Source organism: Amblyomma mixtum, chromosome 4 (assembly GCF_055824585.1).
Source record: "Amblyomma mixtum isolate Tamu chromosome 4, ASM5582458v1, whole genome shotgun sequence".
NCBI classification, from domain to species: domain Eukaryota; kingdom Metazoa; phylum Arthropoda; class Arachnida; order Ixodida; family Ixodidae; genus Amblyomma; species Amblyomma mixtum.
This window is the reverse complement of record NC_143015.1, coordinates 112,075,905-112,089,744: the sequence shown is the minus strand read 5'-3', so window position 1 is coordinate 112,089,744 and position 13,840 is coordinate 112,075,905. Positions and strand designations below refer to the sequence as shown.

General features: G+C 47.1%; 1 protein-coding gene across 32 annotated transcripts in view; it reads left to right on the top strand.

The window, feature by feature from the left end:
* LOC149347898 (uncharacterized) overlaps positions 1 to 13,840 on the top strand; it is a 483,015-nt gene that overhangs the window by 360,095 nt on the left and 109,080 nt on the right. For 28 of the 32 annotated variants that reach the window (XR_016292689.1, XR_016292688.1, XR_016292690.1 and 25 more), the window contains 3 exons: positions 937 to 1,033; positions 3,073 to 3,174; positions 5,012 to 5,160. Coding sequence is in view for 28 of the 32 variants with exons in the window: in XM_089587619.1 (XP_089443745.1) it covers positions 937 to 1,033; positions 3,073 to 3,174; positions 5,012 to 5,160 (348 nt within the window). In the remaining 4 variants the exon portion in view is untranslated. The remainder of the gene's footprint in view (positions 1 to 936; positions 1,034 to 3,072; positions 3,175 to 5,011; positions 5,161 to 13,840) is intronic. The other 4 variants (XR_016292691.1, XM_089587634.1, XM_089587635.1 and 1 more) reach the window with 2 other exon arrangements.

The following is a 13,840-nucleotide window of genomic DNA, read 5'->3' as shown; positions in this document are numbered from 1 at the left end:
ACATCTCACTGCGCGTTGTGAACCATCCCTACTCCGGGAACGTGATTGGGCATTCAGGAGAGCCCTCTCATTGGGCGTGCCGAATTCACGTGGGCGGGATGAGGCGCGGCGGGGTCCCAGGCAGTCCCGGCCTGTATGAGTTGATGTGCGAGAGGAGGAGGAGCATCATTTTCAATAGCCGATATTTTGGGTGTTAATTTAAGCTATGGCTTTAACATTTTTAGCGCTGCTGTGACGAGGGATGGAATAGCCATCGTTCGTGTGCTTTTCTTGACCGCCGCAGAAAAACAGTGCCTTAGCTCGTCTATGCCAGGATATAAGTAGCGAAAGTAGGCATACGACACAGTTGGTGAAGTGAGCGGAGGCGAGCTCAGCGACGAGGCAAGCGGTGTGACGTCATACCAAACGGCAGCGGTGGCTCCGCAGCGAGACGCGCGGTGGGACGTCATGCCAGATGGCGCGGCGAGCGCGAGGCGCCCGCCAGCGGTGGCGGTTGCTAGGCAAAGGCTCAAGGTCGGTCTCTTCTTCCTCGCAGCACCGCCACAGCGAAATCGCAAGTTTCTGGCGAATGTAGCTTTCGCTACAATATCATTTCATGGTCCCTTTTAGTGACGAAATAATGATCCTGGGGTAACCACTACTGTTGTTCCGTCTTCTCGATTAAATTGAGGTTACTTACACAAGGCCGCCGTGGTGGCTCAGTGGTTGTGGCGCTTGGCTGCTGACCAGAAAGACCGGAGTTCGATTCTCGCCGTGACGGTGGAATTTCGATTAGAGGTAAAATTCGAATGGCTCGTGTATCTTATTGTGCGATGTCAGCTAGTCCACGTTAAAGAACCCTAGGTGGTCTAAATTTCCGGAACCCTTCACTAGTGCGTTCCTCAAAGCCTGAGTTGCTATGGGACGTTAAACCCCCATAAACCTTCGTATTTGCAGGCTAGCTCTCGGTGCTTTCGATGTGGAGGTTCGCCGAAATCGGTCGTCGCAGCCCAGACGAGGATTTTCCACACTTGAGCTCCGGCAGCCAAGAAAGGTTGGTGCCTGTCTTCGATGCACTTCCCGACAATCGTGGAACGCTGTTGTTGCGAATAATTTGCAGACCCTCGGAGACTCCTTGGGGCTATTCATATAGATACGGGGACACAACTGTCAGCATGAGAAATCGGGGTCGTTCGGAAAAACAAGAACTGCTGCCATTGGGTATTGCTTTTCCACTAAGACAGTAGACGTGAGACGCCATTTCTGTAACCCAACCCCAGCATATACTGGATTTTTCGCACCGTAATGCTAGCAATTCTTAAAAAGTCTTTTTAATTGAGAGGAGCACTTACGTCGACATAGCATTATCAGCGGTGTAGGACAGCAGAATACAGCTAAGATGTGCTAGCTAGCGAGATGAAATCAAATCAAAACTATTTTTCGTGTATGGCAGGTACGTAAAAGGTTTGCTGAAAACACCCTGCCCTTTGGCAGCTTGACTCGCCCGCTGACCAAGAAATTTTGGTTAACTAATGATGAAAACATCATTTTCAACTCGTTTTCTTAGCTTCATTGTCTATTGAACGGCTTGCAGACTCCCGTAACTACTGTCCTGACCACTTTTGAGACTTCAGAAAATGTCATTCTCCTGACCGCTGTAGGTGCACGGACGCGGGAACGAACAAGTTGGAATTAAGCAGTGTCGGGATGAGATTGCTCTGCGCGTTAATTGCGTTAATTACTAAGAGCTGCTTCTCGACAAATCGAAACTATATGGGGTCCCCTGTCCAGCGAAGAGCAGCCGAAGTTGTGCATGGCATTGGAGGAGTTTTATGAGCATACGTTTACAAGGTGTATATACAGGGTGTTTCAAATAATAATTTGCGAAATTCTTTAAAAAAAAATAGGGTTTTTATTTAGAAGAGCGCTTTTCTCGGCATAGCATTGTCAGCAGCGTAGTACATCGGAACACAGCTAAGACGTGCTAACTAGCAGGCTGGTTATATAAAACTGAATAGTTAACTTTTCAACTGTTCCTGTTGGGCTCCATAATCTGCTAGGATCCTTAATTACTGAGAGGTGTGTACCCGCCTTGGCCTCCCATAGGTGGATGAGATGAGAACCCATTACGTCTGCAGGGCATTCCTCTGGGAGGGGGCGAGTCACGGCGCGGACGTCACGCTGAAGTTGGTCGGTCCAAGTCGCTATGTCTGCTATGGTGTCTGGAGTGCGAGCTGCTCGGGAGGTGCGGAATGCGTCCCAATTCGTGATGGTAGCACCACGAGGGGATCTGCGTGTTTGGCCTGATTGTAGGACAATTTCGATAATGTGGCGATCACTATCCAGATTCTCCTGGATGTTGCACCACGCAGCGTGAGGGACCTGTAGCCCACAGTAATTAATGTCCATATCAGTTTTTAGAATTTCGAAAACGCGGTTACCCTCGGGGCTGTGGTTCAAAAAATTCTGGCTACATCGCACCAAATACAGTCTTCACTGAAAGTAACCGAGCTGTATTCTTTGCCTTTCATTCTGTGTAGTAGAGCCCTCATGGCTTCTCTAACGGTCAAAACTTCTTTGAAGGTGAGGACAGGGTTTCTCGTTACCATACAGAGATTTAGAGCTTGAGGGCTGCCATAATAGCTTTAATATACGACTAAGAATGAAACCATGTAGCCTGGTTACATTACTCTACATGCCCTTTTACGAAGCTTGCAGGCAGAGCAACATCTCCAGTGCACGTAACTAGTCGAAATGGCCAAAGTTTGTTGGGCCACAGCGCCGAGGGTAACCGCGTTTTCTAAACTCTAGAAACTGATTTGGATATTACCTATGGTGGGCTACACACATCACAATAACTGAGAAATCTAGCAGTAATAGTTAAAATGCTAACTATCAATATTACTTAACCGGACTGCTAGTTAGCACGTCTTAGCTGAATCCTGATGTACTACACCGCAGGCAATGGTACGCCGAAAAAGCGCTGCAATTCAAAAAGCCTACTTTAAAGAACTGTGTAAAGCTTTAGGGGAAAGACCCTGTATATATCGCAGTGAAAATGCAGAGGCTCACTTTAACATTCACCTTTTGCAGTCTGGCTGGTCTGCAAGCCCACAGGATCGTGTAGAATACAAGCGTCGCGTGGGGATGACCCAGAAGAGTGAGACATTCCCACCGCCTTGGTTACACTACAGGGTGAGTGGTCGTTGAATGAGGAGGAAACTTCCGCGACCTCTGGTGGCAGCCCTCTGGTGGTTGCGGCGTTCGGCGTTCAGCTCTGAAGCGCAAGAGTCCATGTTCAATCTTTTCAATGGTGACCACCATTGTTAGGAGTCTGGGTGCAAAAAAAGCGCGTGTGCACTGACAAATAGCAGTCGCAACGATTTATTTCCGTCAAGCGATGCACTGAGAATCGCGGTAAACGTTGGTAAACACTCTGAAGGCCCTAATGCGCGAGTAAGGACTCTGTGTTCTTCATTCATGCTATCGTGCACATTTTCCTTTCGGCTGGTTGTGTTGTCATTGTGAAACTGCTCGTTAACACACACCCATAGGTGTGCTCTATCCCTATCAGTGTAGTGTTTTGTTTTAGTCGGCGGTGCTTTGTTTCCGATCTGCTCGGGCGACTATCGCTTTTTTGCACGGTTTAGCAGTTTTTGTTCTATAGTCCTAAGGAGAGCATAAAGGCTCGCCCGTGTAAAATTTTCGCATTCTATGTGAAAACAATTACGAAGGGTACTTACCACTACAGAGGCGCTTTTAATACAAGGGCAATTTTATGCGATTTCTATTTAACTTTGAATTTTTTCGCCTAATAATGACGCACCTACCCGTTGCGATACAGTCGTAAGGCAGCGCATATTCTGGGTCCACCTTTTTTCGCCAAGAGGGAACTCTTTTTTTGCATGGCCTATAGGTTGCGCGCTAGCCTCTCAGTCCGAAAGTCTTGGTCTCATTTCCCCGAACCTTCGCAAAAAATTTCCTTTGATGCCATGGTGACGTCATCCGGGGTTATTCGGGCCACTGCTGATGGCCAACGCCGACGCCATGTTTCGTCGCGGTGAGCCTTCCCTCTCCTCGAGAGGCGTCGGCGGCCAGCGCAAGGCTCACTCTTCTGAGTGGGAGACGAGTTCACCGTATACAAAATTTCAGGGGGAGCATTCAAGTCACCTCATGTGCAGCAAGGCTTAAAAAAGCCTTTGTGCCATCATGCTGAGCTGTCCGGAGCGCTTCCGATTCTTCATTGTGTGCATTTTTTTGGCGTTTTGTTCGCTATAACCGATTTTGAGTTACGACATACTACACATGCGTTATATCCGGCGTATTCGTTATAAAAGGTTTTGAGTTACGATGTACAACTTCGTTGTATCCGACGTGTTCGTTATAACCGATTGAGTTACGACATATTATTCCTTCATAGTCACTCTATACAGCGCAAGAATACAAATCATTTGACACAACTTTGAATGTCCTACGTCAGTTAGTTTGGCGGTAATGGACGTTTGAAATTTCAAAAAATCATGGTTTGGGGAACCAAAGGTTAGAGCTGCTTTTCGCGCACTTAAAGCACAAACGGCGTCTGAACTGTAAAAACCTCAGTTCTAGTAATCGTTCTAACACACGCTGATCTCTTTGAGAGAGGCCTCCGCCGTCTGGCCGTCTGGCTGGATGTCAATCCTGGCAGCGCTTATATCCATGCCGATTTCACCAGCAATCAAGGACATTATAAGTACTAAGCGTGTTTTCGTGACCTTTCTGTTTTGGCCATTGTTATTGTTAGTGGTTATTTATTGGTAATAAAAAATGACAACGGAAGGAACAGATGTTGCTAGCCGCGGCATCTGACATCGAAACCTCAAACACCTGAGTTGCGGCTGGAGGGAATAAAAAAAAAACACGGAGACAGGGAGGGGACAGGAACAAGGAAATAAAGGGAGGGGGGGAGCGATAGATGGAAGGATAGGGGTACCCGACTGCGTTTTTCTCGGTACCGCTTCTTCTAACCAAGCTTCCTTGCGACGCGATGATGCAGGTCTGCTGGCGGCACCACCGCTACACTCCGTCGATAGAACAAGCCTTCGGCGGAGCGGGGCGTCTGGAGTCGCCCGGGTCGTCCGGAATGCAAGCGTCGCGTGCCATACAGCAGGCATCCTTCCAGTTCAGGCCTGCAAACGGGATATGGTGAGTGAGAGCTGCCGTTTTCTTGAGGATAATGTGCGACAGGAACTGTACCGTGGGCCTTTTAGGAAAGGCATGTACTCATCAGCGAAGGGGCTCAAGAATATCCCTCAGAGGCAGTAAACCATCTTCCCATATTCACCTTTTATTAGAATTCGAGAAGGAAAATACTTTTATTCCAACCGAGTTCTAAGTGGCGGTCAAGAAGAAAGCTTCCTTCGCTAAGGTCCGTCTTTCATCTGTCGAGTGCGAGTGACGCGAAGCTCTCCTGGGGTTAGGGGGGGAGTATAGGGAAACGAGATGAAATTTGTGTCTCACAATACCACAGAATGTGTTCTGCATCTACCCTGAGCTCCGGACAGTTTGAACAGAGAGCTGTATCATACGGCTGCTGGCCCGAAACTCGCGGTTTCGAACTCGACTGCGACGGTCGAATTTCGATGGAGGCGAAATTCTAGAGGCCCGTGTGCTGTGCGATGTCAAGGCACGTTAAAGAACCCCAGGTGGTCGAAATTTCCGCAGCCCTTGACTACGGCGTCCCTCATAGCCAGAGTCGCTTCGGGACGTTAAACCCCATAAACTAAACTAAACCATTCCAAGTTGCACAGCAATAATGGAATGAGGAAGGAGAGTGTCAGGACTCAAAGATGGATGTGTGCTTGTTCTTTCGGTCGGGGTTAGTTTGGTCGGGGTAGTAAGATCGTGTGGTTTTCTTGTTGAACTGGTAGCGTTCAGCTATTTGCTGTTCTTCCGCTCCTTTTCCTGCGTGCGGTGATGACCAGGTATACGACGCAAGGTGATTGTAGTGTTGTGGTTGCGTTTATGGGATTCCGTTAATATGTCGCGTAGATAGAGTTCCGGTATAGTCTGCGCTGAATATTGCGAATGGCTTTGGTTATAGATACTGATGCTATTGTTCTGTTCTTTAGCGAGTAGAGGGGCTCCATGGATCACATGCAGTATCCATGTGAGTTGGCAGAATTGGAAAACCGCCCAGCCATGTGGGTGATCGGTGTTACCGGCCATATACTGCACATGTGTTTCACACCATAGTGCCCGTCGTGTATATCCTTGTACTGTACGTGAATGTCTCTCCGCAATGGTTCTTTGGTTGTGCCTCTTGTCGACCTTCACGCAAGCGTGGTGTCATATTTTTGCGCGGTAGCTGACTGCCTTGACTAATCGCGCTCAGCTAAGGGGGGACATAGCCACCGAGTTTTTAATCTTCCGGGGGGGGAGGGGGCTTACTTATTGCCCTCTCTCTTTTTCATTTCCCCTCCCCCTCCTTCGGACATATTCCTTGGCAAGAGGTATTTATTTATTTTATTCTCAGTATACAGAGTACTTTACAGAATTGCAGAGGGGATTGGCAATCCACAGCAATATAGAAGATAAACAGGAAAGCGGCTAAGTACTGATCCTTGAGGAACCCCAGAACGAAGTGGTACAGTAGACGAATCAGCGTCATTAATGCTGACAAATTGAACACGAGAACAAGGACATCCACGCATCCAGTTCAGAGCTGCAGGTTCAATGTTCAGCGCATTTAGTTTATGTAATAGCAGTGAGTTATTAACTTTATCGAATGCTTTAGCAAAGTCGAGAAATATGCAGTAAGATGAAAAAGCGAGAAAGCGAGCGCAGTAAGATGAAATAGCAGTGCCCGTCGTAAGTGAAGTTGTTGAATATCACAAAAGAAAAAACTTTTAACAAGAAGCGCAAATATATGTAACATTACTTCACATGCAATTGATCTGAATGATACGGCTAAATGGATAGATGGATTCAGTTTACCTCCGGCTTTATGTACTGGTATGACCACAGCAGTCCTGCAGTTCAGTAGTACACCATGATGATACGATTCTGAGAATATCCATATCATGATGGTAGAAATAAACTCATTAGCATTCCATTTAAAGTTGCCATTAATACCATCAATGGGGGCGAACCCATTTGCACAGCAATGATGGAATGAGGAAGGAGGAATGTGTAGTCGGCACCACGAATAGACAAGTATTTTTGTTTTGAAGTTTTTGTTCAAAGGACCCTCAAAATGATATTGAACGTCATTCTGTAATGCAATGTTGTCTTTGTTAGTACTCATATTTAAAGGCTATGTGTGGCCTGGACATTTACATAAAGAACACCTTTTTAATAATCGCTGCCCGCTACAGATTAATGAGACATCTCCCGCGCTATGGTGGCTAGAAAGGGTGGGTGGCGTCAACGCCGGCGCGTTCGCGGCGAAAGGGCGCGCCGTCAATTCATGCCGCCACCGCGGTGGCCTCAGCGGCGCTGCGGTCAGCACTTCGATGCCTCCCGCGCTCCCCGCTCCCTGCGCTCATGCGTGCGCACGTGCGGTTGTCGTCTGCTCGTCTCGGCGGCGCTCCCACGTGTTTTTCGCTGTGTTTCTTTTGTGAAGGGGTACTTGTTGGCATGCATGCTTCAGGTCCGTGTCCTCGGGCGCTATGCTGGAAGGCCCGAGTTTTCTGAAACTCGGAATCTTCCCGAGCTCTGGCGACGCCCTCAGATGAGTGAACTAATGGTAGCAAGACAAAATCCCACCCTTGTCACGCCTCCAACTTCATTGGGTTATCTGGATATATTCCGTGCTTTATCATCACATCGGCGCCACCTCATGGGGCTTCTTGGGCGGTCTGCAAAGAACGGGTCACGTAAGCCAACCGCCGGTGCACTTTTCATTTGTGTGTCGCTCCACCAAGTGCATTGCGTATGCAATTAGACAAACGAAGTTTGTTGAATTTTATAATGCACTTAGTAACCTTTATAAGCATTTTATAGTGTGCAAGATTTGGATTTAAAGCGCTTTAGAGTGATTCATGCATTATTAGAGAGTTTTAGTATTGCGGGCTTTGCGTAATTGCGTGCATAGCGGAATAGCGGGTCCAGAGTGCGCATGCGCAGAACGCTAACGGGGAAATAGCGTTAGCGTACTCACGCAATTTTCAGAATTTAGCGTTACGGCAGTTGCGGCTTTTGCGCCCTTAGCGTGGAAACATGGCAGCGTCCTTTCAAGCGACAGCCGCCCGCTTCAGCCGATTCAGCAGCTCTTGCGATTCCGGTCGGCACGTTTACCGGCAACTACTGGTGTTTTTGCTTTTCGCTATGGCTTACCTTGCTTCGACGATAAAGTTTAAGCCGCAATTCAGCCCAGTTTTTGAGATACGCTCTCGATTCTGGAGCGCGCAAGCCTAATGGGACCTCCAGCTACACTGCTACCGTCTGCAACGGCCCGAAACGCAGTAGACATCTAGCAAAAACGTCTGGAACGAGACAAAAATAGATTTGGAGGTTTTTCGCGGGGTTTTATGGACTTAAATTATGTAAAGAGAGTTTATATTAAATTTACAAAAGTTTTTTGAACATTATACGTCATGTGATGGCAAATATTCTTGCTCCAATGGCTTGTAGTTAACATTGCCTTTACTCGATGGCGCCACTATTTTATGCTTTATTTCATTTTATTTCAATTTCGGGGCCATTTTGCAGACGAAAATGAACGCTGCACTAATAATTCGTATAAAAACTCGGAAATATTATACTTTGGCAAGTTAGCGGCAGTGTCGACCATTTTAGAAGGGCCGTTCGCATCCATGTCAAGCAGATGGCGTTTAACATTTTCAAAACGCTATACTAAAACTGTCTTTGGGGATAAGTTGCTTGCGGCACGCTAACGTAATTTCCCTTAGGTCCGCTATCACGCTAACGCTATACTAAAACTCTATTAAATTTTGCTTTGCACCGCGATGGAACGCTACCAACGCTACGGTCCCGTCATCAGCTGACTGCCAATGGCGAAGAGGTACTTGTGCAACGCTGTGAAGGCTACGGAAGTAGTCCGCAAAAAAAAAAGAGGTGTATCACTCCGCGCTGTTCTGTGGCCGTGTGGTCTAACGCGTCGCTCCAGAGAGTCGACAGGCAATGGGAGCGCGTGGGTTCAAAACCGCATGGTGAAACTTTTTTATCTCACTTTTTTTTTTTCATCGCAAGTTGCATTTCGCGTGACTTGAATGAGAAAACTCGTTTTGTTCAGAATCGCTTGAATATTATGCCGTGTTCTGAAATGAACTGCATGCATCTGTTCATTTGATGCATACCGCGTTAATGTGAGCTGTCCGAAATCTGTTGTCAATGAGCTCGCACCGGCTTTTGGTCAGCAGTGGCGGTTTTCTTCCCGATTCTGCAGCATTGTGACTATACTTTTTAGATGCAAGCGAGAGGTTTGTGCGAAAGATGACATTCATTCGTCGGGTTTAATTAATTAGCACAGTGGTGAGTGCTCTGCAGTGGCCCGATTAACAAGTGGCCGTCTGAAACTTTATATTTCGCCGTTGCCGAGGAGCTCACTTTTTTGTGGGCCTCTCTTAAGGTACCTGGCATGTTAGGAATTGTTCTGTGCAACCGGTTAGCGGGTGATCGAGTCTTCGCCAAAAGAGTCTGGGACCGACTTTGGCGCTGTGCTGTAGAGTAGCCCAAGGAACTTGGCGAGAACAATTATATTTTACTTACCGCAAAGTTCAGAAGCAAGATGTCTGTTAATTTCGAATGCTGGTTTCTCATGCAGGAGCGCAGAAAACATGTTATAGACTTCTTAATAGCCTATTTTCTCACTGTATATGTGTCACATTCTTGTGCATATCTGCAATTCTTTTGTCTTTGTTAAGATATCTCCGTTCTTAAGCAAAGAGCGTTTTCCTTTGTCATTGAAGAGAGCTCTATAACTTGGCTATTATATGCGGCAAAAGAGCAGTATATTTAAACTGATTGGTCAAATTATTTTTACACACACCACCTCGGTATGGCCTGTTTTCCCGTGTTAAGTGTTAAATTTTGAACATAGTGTTGATTCACACAGTGAAAGAAAATAGTACTGCCTCAAGAGTTAGCTTGGCTCGATTTCCCTGCTCTCTTAGAAGAGCAGAAGCTGCTCAGGCAGGATTTGCATGCAGCCAGGTAAAAAGAGTTCCAAAATACTTAAAAAACTTCTAGGAAAAAATACTTCGAAAGAGCAAACAATGAGACAGGACAATCAAGAATGCTGACCCCGCAGTGTTTGCGAGAAATGGTTTATCCTGGAAACAGCCAGCGGCATGGATCTTAGTGCATGCAAATTAAAGGAAAAATGCAGTGGATGTACACCAACACACAATCAGTCAAGTGCTCCAAAACTGAAAAAAAAATGTGGAGCCATCGAACAACACCCTTTGACAAAACGAAAACCTGACCAATGTATCAACAAAGACATGACTCGAAACAAATTCACATTTAACTGAGCAAGAGCCAGCTTGAAATCATTCACACCTCCGAAAAATTGAGGACAAAACTTAAGTACTGGCTACCTCAACACTGGCACTGCATAACATGTCAAAATGACCAGAGATTGACAGTAATGCAAGACAACACCAAACCAGGAATCCCTTTTCAGGACATGAAGATCAGACATCCATACATACCATTCCTAACCCTCACACACAAAATGAGGACAATGCCTTGGGGTTTATGAATGTTCCAACTTTTCGGACAGCATAATTGAATAAATTTCTGCTCAGTTAGTCGAACGAATGAAACAGTATATGTTCAAAATTGTTTTAAATGAATCCAATTTGCTCGCAAATTTTCAGATACTTTTCGAATAATTGACACAAAGCTTGATTAAGCTCCACTGTATTTTTCTGCAATTAATCTTCCAAAAACTGCACACATTGACGACGTGTACCAGTATACGTATTCTAATTGGAAAAGTACTATTTGCACTCCCTTACAAATTCTACTTCTATACAGACACTACTAACACGACCACCTCACCACCTACAATACAAGTTACTGCCCGATACACTTTGATGCAACGAATTGCAATGATGCAATGATTTGATGGAAATGTTACAATTTCCTCAGTAGGCTGATCAACACACACACACCCACATGCACACATATTTCACATTTCCGCCCACACACGCACATAGGTGATCACAGCAAGCCGATGAGTCTTCTCTTTTTCCTCGGTAGCATGTGTATAACACATCAATTCCAAGTCATACAAGTTCCTCGATGCCACTCAAATCTTCATCACTGGAATCAGTGCTCGGCTCATCAGAGGAGGAGTTGCACAAGTCAGAAATGCTGAAGACAACCGGTTCAATTTCAGCGTCAACAATCATATCGCGTTTGCATGCTTCAGCCTCAACTTTCTCCACATGAACAGTTTTCCTGGCTTACAGAAGCCAGTGATTCCGGCAGGAGCTTTTCCACTTCAGCCAAAGTGAAACATTTATTGCGACTATGAATATTGCATAAGAATGCAATCTGCCAAGTGACACAAATGCTACCGTTTAAAAACCAATTAAAATGCATGCATGAAATAGCTGGAAAAATCCATGCACTTATTACATGCGCAAACATGAGGTAATACAAAAATTATCTACACTGGGTGCAAAACTGCTCAGTTACTGATAAACGGAAGTGGTTATTGAGGTTTAATGCCTCAAAGTAACTCAAGCGATGAGTCATGCCATGGTGAAGGGCTGCCAATAACTTTGACCATATGGGGTTCGTTAACATACACTGACACTGCACAGTACACGGACCACTATCACTAATAAATGGGAGGACATTCCATTAACCATTACATGCATGAAAGTAAAAACAGAGCATTCTTACAGCCATTGTGTTCAATGAATAATGTGCTTTCCTCGTGAAATAGTTGGCCTTCACCATGTCAGGGCTGGACTTTGAAGGGGCCGTTACGCCAATGTAGGTCCCATCGACGCATCCCACGACGTCTGTGATGCCGCCGCTCAGAAGGAAACGCTCCTTAACATACGCACGCTCGGCCGCAGTCGTGGGGAACGCGAGCCACCGCTTCTGCACAGCCGCGTCGATAAGCGCGTCGGAGACGTCCCTCACACAGCGGCTCACAGTGCTTTGGTGGCGTCCAATAAAGCGGTATGCGCCGACGCTCCCCTGGAAGCTCCCGGTCGCGAAGAACCGGGGGCGCAGAGGACTTTCTCTTCGACCGAAAGCGAATGAGGCCCTGTACGCACTCTCCGCAGGCGTGGGTCGTCGCCTAACTCGTTACACAACCATCGTACCGATGTTTTTGAGAGGCGAAAATATCGCTGGAATTCGTCGTCGGCCATGGCAGTAAACACCTCCAGCCGGCCGTACTGACATTTGCCGTCAGAGGAAGCGATGACCCAGGCTGCTGGTGCTGCCGCCATGACAGTCCCGAGATGAATTCGGGGCACTTCACCGTTCACGAGTTTAGCTCCGAGTTCACCTGTCAATCAAACCCATTGGTCACGCCCCCGGCGTGCCGTACATAAATTATAGGCGTACGCGCTATGGGTGGGCGACTCCCAACATCCCTGCCTGCTACAGGTATGCTGTGCGGCTGTGCTGATTGCTGACAGACATCGACGATGTTGACCATCGAAATATAACAGGCAAAACGGACGTAATTGCTGATTAATCTAAGCACCTCTGCGAAGGACATGCAACGTGGCGACAGCCGCCGATTTCTTCGCTCGCATACCAAGATTGCACAACACTGTAGCCTGTTGCAACCACGTAACACACTGCACAATGCTGACGGCGCGTCACGCCTGCTTGCAAGGCGTCAAACACGGAGCACGATGACGAACGGTGCTTGGAGCACGTCCTACTCCAACAACATCGCATCACAGGTGTTTGGCTTGGCCGTCCTTTCATCGGTGATAAAGCTCAGCATCAATGTGTCAAACACATCCGGGATCGACAAACGGTGGCTGCTCGAGACCCAGTGCGATAAAGAGTTTGTAATTTCCAGCACGCAAGCACTGCGTACATCACCACCGTAACACCTTTCTCTGTTTTAAGTCCGATTCCATTATTACAAACAGGATCCCTCATCTGCCCGAACGATATTATTGCGATGTCACTGCGGTATACAACGGCGATCGACGTTAGTGACAAAACCAGTACGCAAAGCCATGAAGTGCGCGACGTAAACAAATACTACGCAGATACGCGCGCCACCACCTTCACAGCTTTTAGTCAGCGTCTTATGACATAGGATGAGTTGTGCCGCTGGGTAGCACGCTCTTCGCATCCGTAGTGCACTAAAGAGGCGCCACACACAACAGGTATACGTAATGAATCATTGAATACAGCCAAACAGCAATTTTTTTCTCACACCGCATCACAGACGCTTGCACGGCCAATTTCTACCGCTGAGATTCGCCAAGAGCGTACTAAAAGCAATGGTACTAAAAGCAAGCGGGGTGCGGCAGCGGCCGTAGCAGCGGAGAACTCCACCTGAGGGCACTGCAGAGAGCAGCAGTGACGCGGGGGTGCAGTGCAGCTCAGTTTTTTGCTTTTGTGTATTATGCAAGCCAGAAGATGCATGACTAATATTTTAATATACGACACAATAAAATATATTATCGCAATGGCCGAAAAATAAGGCAGATTCAGCGTGTAGTAGTTACCCAGTCATGGATGGATGGATGGATGGATGGATGGATGGATGGATGGATGGATGGATGGATGGATGGATGGATGGATGGATGGATGGATGGGTGGGTGGGTGGGTGGGTGGGTGGATGGATGGATGGATGGATGGGTGGGTGGGTGGGTGGATGGATGGATGGATGGATGGATGGATGGGTGGGTGGGTGGGTGGGTG